Consider the following 18,711-nt stretch of genomic DNA (forward strand, 5'->3'; position numbering starts at 1 on the left):
AGTACTAAGAGTGTCATTTGCAAAGGGAAAGAACTGTCTAGGGAACGATCAACTGCTGTCAGAGGCGCGTCAGGAGCGACACCCCTGCGGAGGACACAGTGCCAGGGTCCTTCCGATCGCGAAAACCGGCGTTCTTCAGCCCTCAGGACTAGGGGGCGCTCAGGGCTCTCAGCGGCTGCCAGCTGCAGACTCCATTTCCCATGATGCCAAGGGGTCGGGCCGGCCGGAAGCCCGTGTGCCCTCCGCGGGGCATGATGGGGGAACTGGAGATTTCCATCATGGCGGCGTCCATTTCGGGCTACACCTTCAGTGCTGTGTGTTTCCACAGCGCCAACAGCAACGCGGACCACGTAGGTGCCGGGCCCCCTGCCGCAGCCGCTGTGGGCTTTCAGCCTCTGTCTTAGACCGGCGCTCGCGGCCAAGCTGGGACCGCATGCGGCTCGCCCTCTGGGCACCAGGGCCGGCCGGAGGAGCTGGTGACCCGGGCGGCTCCCGCCCCCGGTGAGCTCTTGCCTCTGGGGGCTCCTTCGCCCCCGGGACGGGCCCCTTCGCTTCTCGCTCTCCGCCGCTCAGCCGTCCCGGGACAGCCGTCTCCTGTGCAGCAAAGCTGCCCCGCTTGGCCTCTTGCAGTGTCAGGAGTCGTTCGGTGGAAACCGAGCGCCTGCCCCTCCCTGAGAGTCAGGCTTCTAGACTTAACGAGGGGCGCACGGGGTCGGGAAGGAATCTGGCGACCGGGCGTTTAGTCCAGGAGGCGAGGTACTCAGCCCCGCCCGCCGATCTCACAGGTTGTCGTGGGGGTGCTACGAGTGAAACCATGGCTGTCACTATTCGTACTTGTTAGACACGGTTGTATGTTTTCTTCGCCCCGATGCAAAATGGAGAATGTGAACAGGAGCTTTAGGTGCAGGGTCTATTTGTATTTCCTTGGAGTTGCGTGTTTAGTTCTTTGGCCAGAGTTCTCAGAGCAGGAGACTAGTCACAGTGAAATAGGGAAGTGACAGGCCCACGAGTGAGTGAACGGAAATGCATAGGCTTTGGAGCCCGTGGCAGGCGCAGATCCTCTCTCGTTTCATTGTCTTTATTTTACAAATTGTCATTTAACGTCATTGGCCTCTGATTGGAAATGCTTTGTGAAACTAGATCACTTCTCTCTTAAAGGAAGTATATAATTTGGCCACCAAATTGGGGGATTATTTTAAGTGATGTTAACAGTGACTGATTCAAACTCATTAAACCTATGTGTGGGGTTTTTGGTTGTCATTACGAAGCAAAATGGTACACTGCAGGAGGAGGAACTGCATTTGGTTTGATGTCAGTAATCTTAGCTTCCGTTAATAAAAACTGATTTCACAGAGAGGTGATTCCATTAGTAAACTGAATGCAATTAAATTATTGTACCTTTCATCTCTTCAGTGCTGATGGTAGAACTTAATGACAGGATTAGGAATATATACAGCATGGGTTTTTCCAGAGGCAGCTTTGAACAATATGGCCTAGGATATTACAGCCAGCTATTTAATAATGTAATATAGTTCCATATGTAAGGATTTTCGTGTCTATGGACTATTAAAAATGTCCTTTACCCTATTTCTTAGAATGCCTAGTTATAATCACAGTTTATGTATATGACAAGATTACTGTAAGAACAAGCAACTACCTGTTGAAAACAATTAATTCAGGAGATACTCCCTTAATATGTACTCTGTGCAAGGCGTGGTACTAGACTTCATAGAAATTTTCACCAATGCCAATAGTTGGCAGCTGTGTTTTATATGACCATCCGTGCTTGTTGATATTAACTTTGCCACAATTATAGATGTGGAATCCTTGAAAACAAATTCAATTTTAAGGTTGAATAAACAACAATTTATTTTTGCAGTACATGCTTATTTTGTCCAGGCAAGAAATTAATTTAAGACCACTCATCTGTAGACCTGGGGGCTAGCATGCTTTTCTGTACAGGGCCGGATAATAAAGTCTGTGGGCGTTGTAAGCCATATGGTCTCTGTAGCAACTATTCAACTCTGCTGTTATTGGCAGAAAGCAGCTATAGACAGTAAAAGATTCAAGGAGCCTGTGTTCTTGGCCAGGCGTGGTAGCTCATGCCTGTAATCCCAGCACTTTGGGAGACTGAGGCAGACAGAGTACCTGAGGTCGAGAGTTCGAGTCCAGCCTGTCCAACATGGAGAAACCCCACCTCTACTATAAATACAAAATTAGGTGGGTGCAGTGGTGCAAGCCTGTAATCCCAGATACTCAGGAGGCTGTGGGAGGAGAATCGCTTGAACCTGGGAGGTGGGGGATGCAGTGAGCTGAGTTCGTGCCACTGCACTCCAGCATGGGCAACAAGAGCAAAACTCCATCTCAAAAAATAATAATAAAAATAAAATAAAAACATAGAAACCATTGTTAGCTTATAGGCTGTACATTAATAAGCATTAGGCTGAATTAGTCCCCGTGCCACAGTTTGCTAACTCCTGTTATAAAGTAACAGTGATTCAGATAATCCAGACCAGTTTATGTCTAAACCTTCCTCTTGTACTTGGCTTTTGAATATCCCTATTTGTTTTTATTTTTATTTTATTTTATTTTTTGCAACGGAGTTTCGCTCGTTGCCCAGGCTGGAGTACAATGATGTGATCTCAGCTCACCGCAACCTCCACCTCCTGGGTTCAAGCGATTCTCCTGCCTCAGCCTCCCGAGTAGCTGGAATTACAAGCGTGTGCCACCACACCCAGCTAATTTTTTGTAATTTTTAGTAGAGACGGGATTTCTTCATGTTGGTCAGGCTGGTCTCGAACTACTGACCTCAGGTGATCCACCCACCTCAGCCTCCCAAAGTGCTGGAATTACAGGCATGAGCCACTGTGCCCAGCCGCAGAATGTCCTTTTTTAAAAAAAAGCTACAGACAAGGTCTCACTATGCCAGGCTGGTCTCAAACTCCTGGCCTCAAGTGATCTTCCCTCTTTGGCCTGTTAAAGTGTTGAGATTACAGGCGTGAACCACCTCATCTGACCTAGAATTTCTTGATGTCACTGTTGATTTATATCATTATTCCTCAAACGGAAGACTGTTGTAGGATTACCACATGAAATACAGGACACTCAGTTAAATTTGAATTTTGGATAAATAGCAATTAATTTATAGTGTAAGCATATCCCAAAACTTACAAAATAATTATTTATCTGAAAATAAAATTTTGGTGTCATGTATGTTTTTGCTAAATCTGGCAACCCAATACTGTAGAACACTAGGAATCCAAATCCAGCTATATTCTTAAGGTCTAAAGTTCTGTGTGAATGTGAAATTATTTTTTCACTTTGATTTTTTGAAAGTGGAGTTTCTTTTCTTTATTTTGTTTGTCTTTTGCTTGTGACAAGACAAAGCTGCTTTTGCGGTGAGAATTCATAACTGAAAGATTTTCATAGGATAAAACAAGCTTATTTAGCCAATATTTCTTAAATTAGCAGTCATGGACACTCCTTTGGGTCTGAGAGAGTTTTTTTTTAAGGGAATATATATATATTTATACAGAGTCTCGCTCTGTTGCCCAGGATTGAGTGTGGTGGCACGATCTTGGCTCACTGCAATCTCCACCTCCCAGGTTCAAGCGATTCTTCTGCCTCAGCCCCTGAGTAGCTGGGATTACTGGCATACATCACCACACCTGGCTAGTTTTTGTATTTTTAGTAGAGACAGGGTTTCTCCATATTGGCCAGGATGGTCTCGAACTCCTGATCTCAGGTGATCCGCCTGCTTAGGCTTCCCAAAGTTCTGGGATTATGTATTTTAGGACACTCCCACTCCTCAAATTAAATACAAGAACTTGGCTGTAAAGCATCTGTCTTTCCCCTCACTCCCAAAGCTTCTCACTAAACTGGAAATGTTTTTAAACTAGGAAATTTCATTAACTGATTTGAAGGATCAACTTAGAATAGAAGGATATATAGTACAAAGGCATTGTTTCAACAAATTTATTCAACCAATGTTAGTGAGGCACCTACTAAGTGTTAGGCATTGTGCTGGGTGCTGAGACAGAGCAGTTAACAAGCACAAAGTTCCTGCTCTTATGGAGTTTACATTCTGGCAAGGGATAATAAATGTATTTATTTATAAATATATAACATGATGGATAGTGAGAAGACTAAGAAGATAAAGACTGTAAGGTAAAGTGGGCAGATGCTATTTCCACGAAGTTGATCGGGCAAGGCTTCTTTGATAGGGTGCCATTTGAGTGAAGACCTGAATGCAGGAAAGGAGGAAGCCCTTTGCTATTTGGGAAGAGAGATTCCAGGACAGCTTCTCAGTTCACCCTCTGTACAGGAAAGTTACTTTAGGATTTAGAATATGTCTTCTGCTAGCTGTGCTTGTACAGAACATGGTAGCAAGTACACAGAGAGTAGGTAATAAGCCAGTAATCTAGAATCAACAGTGGTGGTAAATGCCCTCCAAAAGTGTAAATCAGTTAACCTCTGCATTTATTAAAGAAAAATGTTCATGTGGATGATAGGAAACTTAATTGTTTTGCTAAAATCCTAATTTTCTATGCCAGCCTGTATAAAAGCATTTACTTGTCATTAAGTTAACTTTATCTTTTCATCATCAGCAACATTTTTATGACAATGAAATATATTGTATGTGATTTCAAGAAAACGACTTTGAAATGTTTCTACTTCCTGAGTTTTTTGACATTGGTTATGATACTTAAGATTTAGGTGATGAAATTCTCTCTTCAAAAGACAGGGAAGAGTTGAAGGGTATAAAATATTTTATCTTATAGGATCCTTTTTTGGAATAATCCAGTTAATAGATATAGCTCAGATTGCTTTACTCTATTTGTTGGTTTATAAAACAGTGGTTCACATGGGAAGCTTGTTTGGATTATTGTAAAAATTACTATAAGTTTATGTGACCTCAGTTCCTCTTAATTTCAGTAAAAGTCATTTTTATTTTTAATCTATAACTATTTTCTTTTATTACTTTTAGGAAGGATTTTTGCTGGGAGAGGTAAGACAAGAGGAAACCTTTAGCATCAGTGACTCACAAATCAGCAACACAGAATTTCTGCAAGTAATTGGTAAGTAAATATCTTTTTTTTTTTTTTGAGACGGAGTTTCGCTCTTGTTACCCAGGCTGGAGTGCAATGGCGCGATCTCGGCTCACCGCAACCTCCGCCTCCTGGGTTCAGGCAATTCTTCTGCCTCGGCCTCCTGAGTAGCTGGGATTACAGGCACGTGCCACCATGCCCAGCTAATGTTTTGTATTTTTAGTAGAGACAGGGTTTCACCATGTCGACCAGGATGGTCTCGAACTCTCGACCTCGTGATCCACCCGCCTCGGCCTCCCAAAGTGCTGGGATTACAGGCTTGAGCCACCGCGCCCGGCAGTAAATATCTTTTTTCATGTATTTACTTACTGTTTGTTTTGTTGTTTTATCCTAAAGAATTAAAAGAGTATGTAGAAAAAAATAACTAAAATAAGGCCAACGTGGTAGTTCATGCCTGTCCAGCATTTTGGGAGGCCGAGGCGGGCAGATCACCTGAAGTCAAGAGTTTGAGACCAGCCTGGCCAACATGGTGAAACCCCTTCTCTACTAAAAATACAAAAATATATCAGGCATGGTGGCAGGTACCTGTCGTCCCAGCTACTCGGGAGACTGAGGCAGAGGTTGCAGTTAGCCAAGATCACATCATTGCACTCCAGCCTGGGTGACAAGAGTGAGACTAAAAAAAAAAAAAAAGAAAAACACTAAAATTATTTGCACTAATAAATGATATGAGATGTTTTCATGTCAGTATAAAGTCAGAGAGACCCGGCGCCATGGCTCACGCCTATAATCCCAGCACTTTGGGAGACAGAGACTGGCGGATCACCTGAGGTCAGGAGTTTGAGACCAGCCTGACCAACATGGTGAAACCCCGTCTCTACTAAAAATACAAAATTAGCCGGGTATGGTGACGCGTGCCTGTAATCCCAGCTACTCAGGAGGCTGAGGTAGATTTGCCTGAACCTGGGAGACAGAGGTTGCGGTGAGCCGAGATTGCCTCACTGCACTCCAGCCTGGGCAACAAAGTGAAACTGGCTCAAAACAGGACCAAACAAAAAAACAGAGAAAACACAGTGTCTAATAATTTTGGGTCTTCTATAAAGTATTCCTTACCCACCAGTGGGGGTGACTTTTACTGAATTGCTGTGTGACCACTTGATTGAACCACCACAAACCTCAGGTTTGCAAATGAGGCTCTTCCCATTGCCATTATCACCTCATACTGTGATAAATGCATGTGTTGTGCTGGTCCTTCTAAAGGGATCCAGCAGCAATGTTTACATGGGATGTTTGCTAAACCTATACAGCCTTCTGAGGGATTAGCCAAATACCCATTTTGGAGGAGAGATCTGGGGAGGATGAAGGTGTCTTTATAGATATAGATGCACCCCCTCTCTTTGGATCAGTCTCCTTTGATACAGAGATGTCACAGTCCTTTTGAGTACACTTCAGGCAGATCACCAAACCACATATCCTAATACTCTGAACAAAGCAAGGAACTTTTCATTTATTTATGCGGCAAACGTTTACTTTTTAAAGCTCCTCAGCTATTGAAGAACTTTTATGTATGAGGCATGTGCTGCGCAGTGAAGGAAATCCCCAGAATCACTCCTGCCTTCTAGAGCTGTGAGCAGGATTAGACAGGCAGGAAGAAATACCAGACCATGCAAGAAGAGTGCTGTAAGAAAGTAACAAAGAAAATCCCCTAAGTGCCCGAAGGAGAGAGAAAACTGCTAGTGGGGAGATGAGTAGAGATGTCAGTAAGGAGGTAACCCTAATGGGCAGTACATTCATGGGAGCACGGAATGAGGACTGCAGAGAACATAATGGAATCTGGCCTGTTTGATGACTAAAATACAGATATGTAGGGATGAGTGGTTTGCGGTTTGAAATATCGTTGGCTAGCTGGGCGTAGTGTATCACACCTGTAATCCTGGCACTTTGGAAGGCCAAGGCGGGCGGATCACCTGAGGTCAGGAGTTTGAGACCAATCCGACCAACATGGAGAAACCCCGTCTTTACTAAAAATACAAAATTAGCTGGGCATGGTGGCGCATGCCTGTAACCCCAGCTACTCAGGAAGCTGAGGCAAGGGAATCATTTGAACCTGGGAGACAGAGGTTGCAGTGAGCCGAGATTGTGCCATTACACTCCAGCCTTAGCAACAAGAGTGAAATTCCATCTCAAAGAGACAAAAAAAAGAAAATGCTGTTGGCAAGTTTGGTCATGTTGCAAACAAATAATTTCAAGCTTGTTCTGAGAGGCTTCTGGTACGTGGGGTAGGGGACAAGGGTGTGTGTTTTTTTGTTTTGTTTTGTTTTGAGATGCAGTCTCATTCTGTCACCCAGCCTGGAATGCGGTAATGCTATCTCGGCTCACTGCAACCTCTGCCTCCTGGGTTAAAGTGATTCTCCTGCCTGAGCTTCCTGAGCAGCTGGGATTATAGGTGTGCACCACCAAGCCTGGCTAATATTTGTATTTTTAGTAAAGACAGAGTTTCACCGTGTTGGTCAGACTGGTCTCGAACTCCTGACCTCAATTTATCCACCCGCCTCAGCCTCCCAAAGTGCTGGGATTACAAGCAAGAGCCGCCTGTGCCTGGCCCCAGGAGTTTGTATTGAGGTTAGGTTAGGATTGGAGGAATCAAGAGACTGAACTGCCTCTTAATGCAGGCTTGCCCAACCCATGTCCTGTAGTCTGCACACAGCTCACAACAGCTTTGAATGCAGCCCAACACAAATTTGTAAACTTTCTTAAAACATTATGAGTTTTTTTGCAATTTTTTTTTTTTTTTCCTGAGACGGAGTTTTGCTCTTGTTACCCAGGCTGGAGTGCAATGGCGCGATCTTGGCTCACCGCAACCTCTGCCTCCTGGGTTCAGGCAATTCTCCTGCCTCAGCCTCCTGAGTAGCAGCGCCACCATGCCCAGCTAATGTTTTGTATTTTTGGTAGAGACGGGGTTTCACCATGTTGACAAGGATGGTCTCGATCGCTTGACCTCGTGATCCACCCGCCTTGGCCTCCCAGAGTGCTGGGATTACAGGCGTGAGCCACCGCGCCCAGCCCTTTTTTGCAATTTTTTTAAAGCTCATCAGCTATTGTTAGTCTATTTTATGTGTGGCTCAAGACAATTGTTTTTGCAGTGTGACCCAGGAAAGCCAAAAGATTGGATACCCTTGCCCTAATGGATCAAAACTATCAAACCCACTCATCACCTTATTGACTTCTTTACTAAGTAAAGGCTTGAGGCCAGGTGCAGTTGCTCATACCTGTAATCCCAACACTTTGGGAGGCTGAGGCGGGAAGATTGCTTTAGGCCAGGAGTTCAAGACCAGCCTGGGCAAAGTGGCAAGACCCTGTCTCTACAAGAGATTTTTACAATTAGTCAGGTGTGGTGATGTGTTCCTCTCCTATAATCCCAGTTACTCAGGAGGCTGAGGTGGGAGGATTGCTTGTGCCTGAAAGTTTGAGGCTACAGTGAACTGTGATCATACCAGTGCACTCCAGCCTGGGCAACAGAGCAAGATCTCATCTCAAAAAAGAAAAAAGACTTGGTCTATGTAAGATGGTATAGCTAGTCCTTCATCAAGGGTGTTTTTGTTTTGCCTCATTCTTTAAAATCCTAAAACAGAATTTTATTTCTTAGACCATCTGTGGGTTATTTATTATATGCACCTGGGTTTTCAAACATACTCTGGTAGGTGAAGGTTAAATTGCCAGCTGCAGTTAATGGACAGCAAACCATGAAAGACCTATTTTCTGGCATGATCACAAAATAGCACTTCTGATTAAAACCCTGGCTTTATTTATTTTTAAAGAAATAAAATGATAAAATAATTAAAATTCTTTTTTTTTTTTTTTTTGAGACCAAGTTTTGTTCTTGTTGCCCAGGCTGGAGTGCAGTGGCATGGTCTCACAACCTCCACCTCCTGAGTTCAAGCAGTTATCTTGCCTCAGCCTCCTGAGTAGCTGAGATTACAGGGATGTGCCACCATGCCTGGCTAATTTTGTATTTTTAGTAGAGACAGGGTCTCACTATATTGTCCAGGCTAGCCTTGAACTCCTGGCCTCAAGTGATTCTCCTACCTCAGCCTTTGAAAATGTTACAGGTGTGAGCCACCTCACTCACTATATTTACTTTTAAAAGAAAAATGTTACAATGGGAACAACAAATTTAAGATACTAGCAAACATTTTGTCCATGAGATCCATAATTGTTTCAATAAACTGAATGTTAAGTTAAAAATTGTACAGCAAAAGATAGGAGAGCCCCCAGCTTGAGCCCAGGAGATTGAGGGCACAGTGAACTGTGATCATGCCACTGAATTCCAGCCTGGGTGGAGCAAGACCTTGTCTCAAAAATCAATAAATATATTTGAAAACATAAACTGGGAACTCTGGAAAACCTGGGTTGAAAAGTCAAACATTAGGTGAAGTGCATTGAGTAATATTCACTATCAGTTGTATAAAGAGATTTTCTGGCATAGCTTATCCTCCAGAATAAGAATTTTTATTTATTTATTTATTTATCGAGATGGAGTCTTGCTCTGTTGCCAGGCCGCCAGGCTGGAGTGCAGTGGCACGATCGTGGCTCACCGCAACCTCCGCCTCCCGGGTTCAGGCAATTCTCCTACCTCAGCCTCCCGAGTAGCTGGGACTACAGGCGTGCGCCACTATGCCCAGCTAATTTTTTGTTTGTTTGTTTGTTTGTTTTGTTTTTTGAGACGGAGTTTCACTCTTGTTACCCAGGCTGGAGTGCAATGGCGCTATCTCGGCTCACCGCAACCTCCGCCTCCTGGGTTCAAGCAATTCTCCTGCCTCAGCCTCCTGAGTAGCTGGGATTACAGGCGTGCGCCACCATGCCCAGCTAATTTTTGTATTTTTAGTAGAGACAGGGTTTCACTATGTTGGCCAGGATGGTCTCCATCTCTTGACTTCGTGATCTGCCCGCCTTGGCCTCCCAAAGTGCTGGGATTACAGGTGTGAGCCACTGCGCCCGGCCTATTTTTACTTTTTTTTTTCTTTTTTTGAGACGGAGTTTCATTCTTCTTACCCAGGCTGGAGTGCAATGGCGCGATCTCAGCTCACCACAACCTCTGCCTCCTGGGTTCAGGCAATTCTCCTGCCTCAGCCTCCTGAGTAGCTGGGATTACAGGCACGCGCCACCAGGCCCAGCTAATTTTTTGTATTTTTAGTAGAGACGGGGTTTCACCATGTTGACCAGGATGGTCTCTATCTCTTGACCTCGTGATCCCCCTGCCTCGGCCTCCCAAAGTGTTGGGATTACAGGTGTGAGCCACCGCGCCCAACCTATTTTTACTTTTTAATGTACAAGACTAGTCAAGTGAAGTAGTGAGGAGGGGGAAAGAGTAGAACAAGGGTTCAGGTCTAAAACCTTAAACAAGCAATTGAGATAACTCTACCTTAGACCAGCCGAGGTGAGGGTTAGCTTACTGTCTAGCTAGGCAAATGAACTTTTCTTTCCTTTTTTTAAATAAGTAAGATTGACTAAGGCACACAGTAGCTGTGTATTCCTGAATAATACCTTTCAGGTGTGTGCTCTTCGGACATGGACAGATAGAACTTTGGTTCTGTAGTCTCCTTTATTCTGAGAGTGTGTCACTCAGGGTGACTGTTCAGAAGTCACCCTGCCCTCACTAGTGGACACATAGCAACTGTTTGGCAGAGGAAAAAACTGTCTTTGTTGTCAGAGATTTTGGTTTAAAAAAAAAAATCCTGAGCTGTTTGATAGGTGCCCATGCCTTACATGATTAACTAAGACGTATTTCCTCTTTCTAATTACAGAAATCCACAACCATCAGCCTTGTTCAAAACTTTTTAGGTAAGCCACATGTAAGCTTTTAGTCCTTATTAAAAGGATTGATTGATGAAAAACTGGTGAATTTAGGCCTGTAGCTGATTGTGGCTGTAAATTTATTGAGTGCTATGTACACAGCACTGTGTTAGGTGAGGAGAGGGGAAGGGGGTAAGTGGAAATTGTGGCCTTAGTGATTCAGAATCACTCAGCCTATCCAGGGCTCTTCAATTACAGAGAACAAAATTAATCAACATAAAATAACTTAATGGATGTTTTTAAGAGGAATAAGAAGTGTTTAATGTTCAACTTTAAAAATGTAGGAAAAAGGAGCATAAAACTTTGTTTTTGTGTTTAAGTTAATACAGTAGTCCTTGCTTATCCTCAGGGGATATGTGCCAAAGCTCCCAGAAATTGTGGGTAGGACTGAACACTGTCTGTATGCACTATGGTTTTTCCTATAGATGCATACCTATGATGAAGTTCCACTTTTGAATGAGACACAGTAAGAGATGCTTGAAGTTAGGTGAATGTGCTCCCTCACTCTCTTCTCTTCACAAAGAGGAAAGCATACAACAGAAAGATCTGGAAAGTTCAGGGTCTCTTACTCATTGGACTTCCCCAGCAAACCACCACCAGGCCTATGCCCCCTTTCTCAGCCCCAAACCCTTTCACCTAATGGCTAGGGTCATGATTTCAACTCTATGTTTCATAAAACTCCCTGAGACCCTACTTCTTACCCCTTCCCAGATGCCAGGCAAATGCTTTCCTTCTGGCACTGCCCACACGAATACAATCAGTGTTCTTGCTCAGCACTTCCTTCCATAACACCAGCCAGCAATTTCTGCTTAGCTCTTCCTGCTGTGCATTCCCTGCAGCTTTCACCCTGACCACTCGCCCACTGTCTGCTGGCCCAAAAACCTAGCCCCCTTTGCACCCAAAAGCCCCTGCGGACCTGTGTCACATTCACCCCCCCCCCCCCACATTCACACCCACCTGTTGATTGCTTCAGAGAATTGTCATCAAGCAAGATGGCTACCTATAAAAGCCAACGATGGCTGAGAACCTTGCCTCTTTTAGATTTACACATAACTGAAAGGGGACTGGGGAAGCAAGACGAGCAGCCAGCAGTTCATTTGAGTGGAATCTCCAAGCAAGTGAAATTGTTTAGACTCTGGTCCACACATTGCCTCTGTCTGGTCTATGAAGGTGTCTGATTTGGTCCTGACTGTCCAAAGCCTCACTAAGTGTACCCTGCCTAGCCTTCTGAGAAATCATTAAAATACTATCAGCAAATCGGTACCAGAACATGGATTTGAGTTTAAAGAATAGACTCAGTTATTCAAGCCAAAAGAAACCTTAGATAACATGTCTATTCCAAACTCCTTATTTTGCAAAAAATGAAATGGAAACCAGGTTAAGTGACTTGCCCTAGATCATGCAGTGAGAAACAGAACTGGAGCTGGAGCTTATGTCTCTTGCCTTCCAAGTCAGGGTTTTTTTGTTTTTGTTTGTTTACCATATCTTGAACTCCTTTCTGGCTTATAAGGACTGAGCTTATGGTCGTAGGGAGAGGTAGAGGGGTGGCCTTCCCAATCCCGAGTTCAGTGGTAGAGGAGGCCCATCCGTCATTATACCCGAATGCACACCATGGGATCCTGGTCACGTTGGTCTCTTTTGGAGGTGATTATATTAGGTTTGAAGCTAGCTGGACCTGGCTTCAAATTCCAGTCCTTCTGTCTACCAGCTCTGTGATTTGGAGGAAGTCACTTGGCCTTCATGTGTTTATCTACAAAACTGGAAATACAATTTGTGGAATTGTTGGGTCAAACTAATACCTCCCAGCACTGAGGCTAGAAGCGGGTGAAACAGCCTGAGGAAGTGTGCAGCCCAGTGTCTTACACGTTCAACAAATGCTTATTTCCCTTCTTCATTTCTCAGAAAATGAGCTGCTAGCTTATCTTTTTTTCATAAGTAATTGATACCTAGAAACAAAGAAAAGATGTCACAGCCATTTGAAACCCCACATTTTATAATTACTTGCTATCAACACCTCCCGCATGTGGAAATACCATTTGAATGTAGCAATCTCTTGAGTATTCTTCAATGCAAAAGGTACCTCATTTCAGAAAAGCATTTAGACCGATTTCTCTTTATGTACCTATGTAAGGTGAGAAATTAGGTCTTCATTAGGGTTGGCTGTCCTATAGACACATGTAGCTAAGCACGTCTATGTCACAATACTATATGGTTTTAATAAAATATTTTTTTCTCTTAAACAGTTTTTATGACTACGCAAGCAAGGTGAATGAGGAGAGTTTGGATAGGATTCTTAAAGATCGGAGAAAGGTATGTTCTGTTTGTTGCCCAGTATGATTCTGAGGTCATTCGTTATCACCCAAAGCTAAAACCAGACAGGAATGTAAAATGGAACAATGAGATGTATGGTAGTATTTAAGAGTTTTGTTAACCTATGTAGATTTTTTGATATATTAATATAAAAAAATTTAGATATTTATAGCATGATTCCATTAGGTAAAAATTAGAAGGAAAGCATCAACTATAATCTGGACAGTTAACAGTAGTTCATTTGACTCTAGGTGGTTCTTTCTGCTTTGTAATTAAAAACATAATTTTGAAGGTATTTAATATACATACATTGATCTTATAATCAGAAAAAGTATTCCTGAAAAATGTAAGTTGCAATCAAACAGCTTTGGATAGTTTACTCTTTCAAGTTCAATTACACTTGAACACAGGCTAGGTACAGTGGCTGACACCTATAATCCCAGCACTTTGGGAGAGAAGGCAGGTGAATCACCTGAGGTCAGGAGTTCAAGACCAGCCTGGGCAACATGGCAAAACTCCATCTCTACTAAAAATGCAAAAAAATTGGCTGGATGTGGTGGCTTGCGCCTGTAGTCCCAGCCACTCAGGAGGCTGAGGCCCAAGAATCGCTTGAACCTGGGTGGCGGAGGTTGCAGTGAGCCGAGATTGCGCCACTGCACTCCAGCCTGGGTGACAGAGCGAGACTCTATCTCAATTTTAAAAAGTTGAACACAGATGTTTTTCCAAAAGGTCACGCGTTTATTATTTCTATCAATATTTGCATATGGCATTCTAGGTATGTGTAGACTAGGTTATCAAGTCTGAACACAAGTGAAAATAAACCAAAGTTTTATTGCTGCAGTAGTGTCTAATAGTGCCATTTGTAATTTACTGTCTTCTATTATGTATGGGTTTTACTGTTTTTACCTTGGGATATTAATTCTAGAAAAATAGATCAGTTACTAACCATGTCTTGGGGAAGAAAGTACCAATAAAAGCTTTCAACTTGTCAAACAGGAAACAAAATACCTTTGTTTAACAGTGTCAGGAGTTGGCCAGGCATGGTGGCTCACGCCTGTAATCCAAACACTTTGGAGGCCAAGGTGGGCAGATCACTTGAGATCGGGAGTTCAAGACCAGCCTGACCAACATGGTGAAACCCCGTCTTTATGAAGGAAAAAAAAAAAAAAAAACAGTGGCAGGAGTTTAAGTGCAGTTAGATTAAAACAGCAGCCTTTCTAATGTACAAGACTTTCCCAGTACCACTGATGGGTATATTCCATGTAAAAGAGGAAAGAAAAGCAGGTAAGGATAAAGAGAAGAATAGGAAATGTGGAAGGATCAGTCCGAAGACAGGCAAACGGCTCTGTGTATGATAGTAAGCTCAAGAGGTGCTCCATCCTGGTAGTCTAACCAAGCTGCCTGCCCAACCAGGAAAGGGTGTTAAAGCAGCCACAAGCATCATGTGGTCCAGCGCTCTCATTTTCAGCAATTTGCCTGGGAGCAGATGTTCTGGAATCTCTTAGCCCCAGCCTGTCCCTCATCTCTCAGATGCTCCCTTACCTCCTCATTTTTCATATTTTAAATTGTAAATCTTTATACTTAAAATATTTATTTATTTATTTATTTGAGATGGAATCTGGCTCTGTCACCCAGGCTGCAGTGCAATGGCACCATCTCAGCTCACTGCAACCTCCACCCCCTGGGTTCAAGTGATTTTTCTGCCTCAGCCTCCCAAGTAGCTGGACTACAGGTGTGTGCCACCACACCCAGCTAATGTTTACATTTTTAGTGGAGACAGGGTTTCACCATGTTGCCCAGGCTGCTCTCGAGCTTGAGTGATACACGTGCCTTGGCTTCCCAAAGTGTTGGGGTTACAGGCATGAGCTCTGCACCCGGCTATGAATCTTTGTTATACTTTTTAAAACTAGAATTTGTTCTATGAAGATTCTTTTTGGAGCACGATTTTCTAGAACATTCACTACATATTAGAAGTACCAGTAAGTATTTTTTAAAAATAGATTTCAAATTTTTATTTTATTTTTATTTATTTAGAGATGGGAGTTTCACAGTGTCACTCAGGGTGGAGTGCACTGGCATGATCTTGGCTCACTGCAGCTTTGACCTGCCCAGGCTCAGGTGATTATCCTATCTCAGCACCCTCAAGTAGCTGGGACTACAGGCATGCACCACCACACCTCGTTAATTTTTTTTGTTTTGTTTTGTTTTGTTTTTTGAGATGGAGTTTTGCTCTTGTTGCTGGAGTACAATGGCACGATCTCAGCTCACTGCAACCTCCACCTCCCAGGTTCAAGCGATTCTTCTGTCTCAGCCTCCTGAGTAGCTGGGATTACAGGCGCATGCCACCATGCCCAGCTAATTGTTTTTGTTTTTTTTTTAATTTTGAGATGGAGTTTCACTCTGTTGCCCAGGCTGGAGTGCAATGGCACAATCTCGGCTCACTGCAACCTCTGCCTCCCAGATTCAAGTGATTCTCCTGCCTCAGCCTCCCGAGTAGCTTGGATTATAGGCAAGTACCACCATGCCTGGCTAATTTTTGTATTTTTAGTAGAGGTGGGGTTTCACCATGTTGGCCAGGCTGGCCTCAAATTCCTGACCTCAGCTGATTCACCCACCTTGGCTTCCTAAAGTGCTGGGATTACAGGCATGAGCCACCATGCCCAGTCAATTTTTTGTGTGTTTAGCAGAAACAGGGTTTTGCCATGTTGCTCAGGCTGGTCTCAAAACTCCTGGGCTCAAGTGATCAACCCACCTCAGCCTCCCCAAGTGCTGGGATTACAGGGTGTGAGCCACTGCACCTGGCAGATTTCAAAATAAGTGAGAAAAATGAGTAACGACCATGAACATGAAATTTAGAAAAGAAAGAAGAAATCAGTCAGGCACAGTGGGTTACGCCTATAATCCCAGCTCTTTGGGAAGCTGAGGCAGGCGGATCACTTGAGGTCAGCAGTTCGAGACCAGCCTGGCCAACATGGTGAAACACCATCTTTGCAGGGGAAGTACGAGGCATGCCTGGGTTCTGCTGAGTAGGGAATTCCAACATACTATGTAGGAGTTAAATACAGAGTATTGACTCTTAGAATGGAATGTGCCGTGTTCACATACATCAATAGCCCTGTCTAATTGTATCCACATTTTCTTGAAAGGAAAACTACTTTTACCTTTTTTATGACCACCATCATGTCTAAGTAGAATGTGAAAGCTAGTGTTGCCCAGTGGAAAGAGGCAGGCATGTTGATTCCACATCTTGGCCGTCACTCATGAGCTGTGTGACTTTGGACAAAACATCTCTTTTATAAGATTATACTGAGACCGGGCACAGTGGCTCACGCCTGTAATCCCAGCACTTTGGGAGGCTGAGGCGGGGGTGGTTCAGTTAAGGTCAAGAGTTCGAGACCCACCTGGCCAACATGGTAAAACCTCATCTCTACTAAAAATACAAAAATTAGCCAGGCATAGTGGCTCATGCCTGTAATCCCAGTTACTTGGGAGGCTGAGGCAGGAGAATCGCTTGAACCTGGGAGGCAGAGATTGCAGTGAGCCGATATTTCGCCACTGCACTCAGCCTGGGGAATAGAGCAAGACTCCATCTCAAAAAAAAAAAAAAAAAAAAGATTATACACTGAAAGAAAGGCTTGGGTTTTCTTTTTATTTAAGGGATATCAGAATTAATTGCTTTCATCTCTGGGAAGTTACCTTTTATGTTCAGTAGTACTCCTTGAGTTAGGAACTGTTGCTTATTTGTTCTTTGGCGTTCTTTGCATGTGATATGAACTCAATGGAGAGAACATTATTCGCTTAGTGTGGTGTAACAATTAGTGAAAATATTTGTGACATAGCTGCCTCAGCAAAAGTTGATTTACTTTTTAGATGAAAGTGTCAAAATATCTCAATTTACTGTTAATTTTAATATGACACTAATATTTAAACTACCTTTACTTCTTAAAACAAGATTTTAACCCAGAGTTTGTTTCAAAGAAGGAAGCTGTATGAAGATTGATCTTCTAATAAAGAATTAAATGTTTTGACAACAGATGTTTTAAAATTTCAGTATATGAAGGAACTCAGAAACTCATCTTAAATTCAGATTCCTGGCTCTGTCTTAAGGTTCCGATTCTGCAGATTTGGGTCGGGCCCACGAGTCTGCACTGCAGCAGTCTTTAGATAGCTCTGCAGTCATCTGACTTCCAGACGACCAACAAAGCCCATTATAAGAAGTATTCTTCCAGAGAGCATAACAGTTTCATTAGCCACTTTAGTTATGCCGTAGTTAGAGCTGACAAAGCTAAACTTCTAAAATAGTTTTATTGAGGTAAAACTGACGTATAATAAACTGCACATATTTCAAAAGTATACTCTTACAAGGTTGATGTATGTAACCATCACCATAATAAAATAATGAGCATCTCTGTCACCTGCAAAAGCTTCCCCTTGCCTTTCCATTTCTACCTTCTCTCCTCAGTCCTGTTAACAACTGATCTGCTTTACGTCATTGTAGGTTAGTTTTCCTTTTCTAGAATTTTGTGTAAATAGAATCCTATAACCTATACTTTTTTTTTTTTTTTTTTGAGTTGGAGTTTCACTCTTGTTACCCAGGCTGGAGTGCAATGGCACGATATCGGCTCACCGCAACCTCCGCCTCCTGAGTTCAAGCAATTCTCCTACCTCAGCCTCCCGAGTAGCTAGGACTACAGGCGTGCGCCACCATGCCCAGCTACTTTTTGTATTTTTAGTAGAGACGGGGTTTCACCTTGTTGACCAGGATGGTCTCGATCTCTTGACCTCGTGATCCACCCGCCTCGGCCTCCCAAAGTGCTGGGATTACAGGCGTGAGCCACCGCGCCCCGGCCACCTGTACTTTTTTTAGTGAGGGAGGTGTCTTGCTTCTTTCACTCAGCATAATAATTTTGGGACTCATCCGTGTTCCTTTTTATGACTAAGCAAGAGTCCAGCGTATGCATAACCACAGTCTGTTATCCCACTCCTGCTGAGGGACACTCGGGTTGTTTCAATGCAGGGCTATTGCACGTAAAGCTGCTGTGAACATTTGTGTGTGCGTGTTTGTATGGATACCTTCAGAATTAAATTTGTAAGATTTCACGCAACTTTCCACACTTTTCTTTCAGAAAGTCATCGGGTGGTACAGATTCCGGCGCAACACGCAGCAGCAGATGTCCTACAGAGAGCAGGTTCTTCACAAGCAACTCACCCGCATCCTTGGCGTGCCTGACCTCGTCTTTCTTCTCTTCAGCTTCATCTCCACTGCCAACAATTCGACTCATGCTTTAGAATACGTACTCTTTAGACCAAATAGAAGGTAAAGCTTGCTGTTCCATCTGCCTCACATATGAGAAGGACGTTGGTACCAGGCACAGTGGCTCATACCTGTAATCCTAGCACTTTGGGAGGCCAGGGCAGGTGGATCATGAGGTCAAGAGATTGAGACCGTCCTGACCAACATGGTGAAACCCAGACTCTACTAAAAATAAAAAAATTAGCT

The 18,711-nt window shown here is 43.5% G+C and overlaps 1 protein-coding gene across 1 annotated transcript in view; it reads left to right on the top strand.

The window, feature by feature from the left end:
- Positions 1–251: 251 nt before the first annotated feature.
- The window catches only part of ABRAXAS2 (abraxas 2, BRISC complex subunit), a 32,614-nt gene continuing 14,154 nt past the window's right edge, over positions 252–18,711 (top strand). Inside the window, exons 1-5 of the mRNA XM_039465350.2 lie at positions 252–350; positions 4,988–5,078; positions 10,853–10,889; positions 13,145–13,211; positions 18,338–18,528. Of these exons, the coding sequence (XP_039321284.1) occupies positions 252–350; positions 4,988–5,078; positions 10,853–10,889; positions 13,145–13,211; positions 18,338–18,528 (485 nt within the window). The remainder of the gene's footprint in view (positions 351–4,987; positions 5,079–10,852; positions 10,890–13,144; positions 13,212–18,337; positions 18,529–18,711) is intronic.

The sequence above is a fragment of the Saimiri boliviensis genome, chromosome 12 (assembly GCF_048565385.1).
Source record: "Saimiri boliviensis isolate mSaiBol1 chromosome 12, mSaiBol1.pri, whole genome shotgun sequence".
NCBI classification, from domain to species: Eukaryota; Metazoa; Chordata; class Mammalia; order Primates; family Cebidae; genus Saimiri; species Saimiri boliviensis.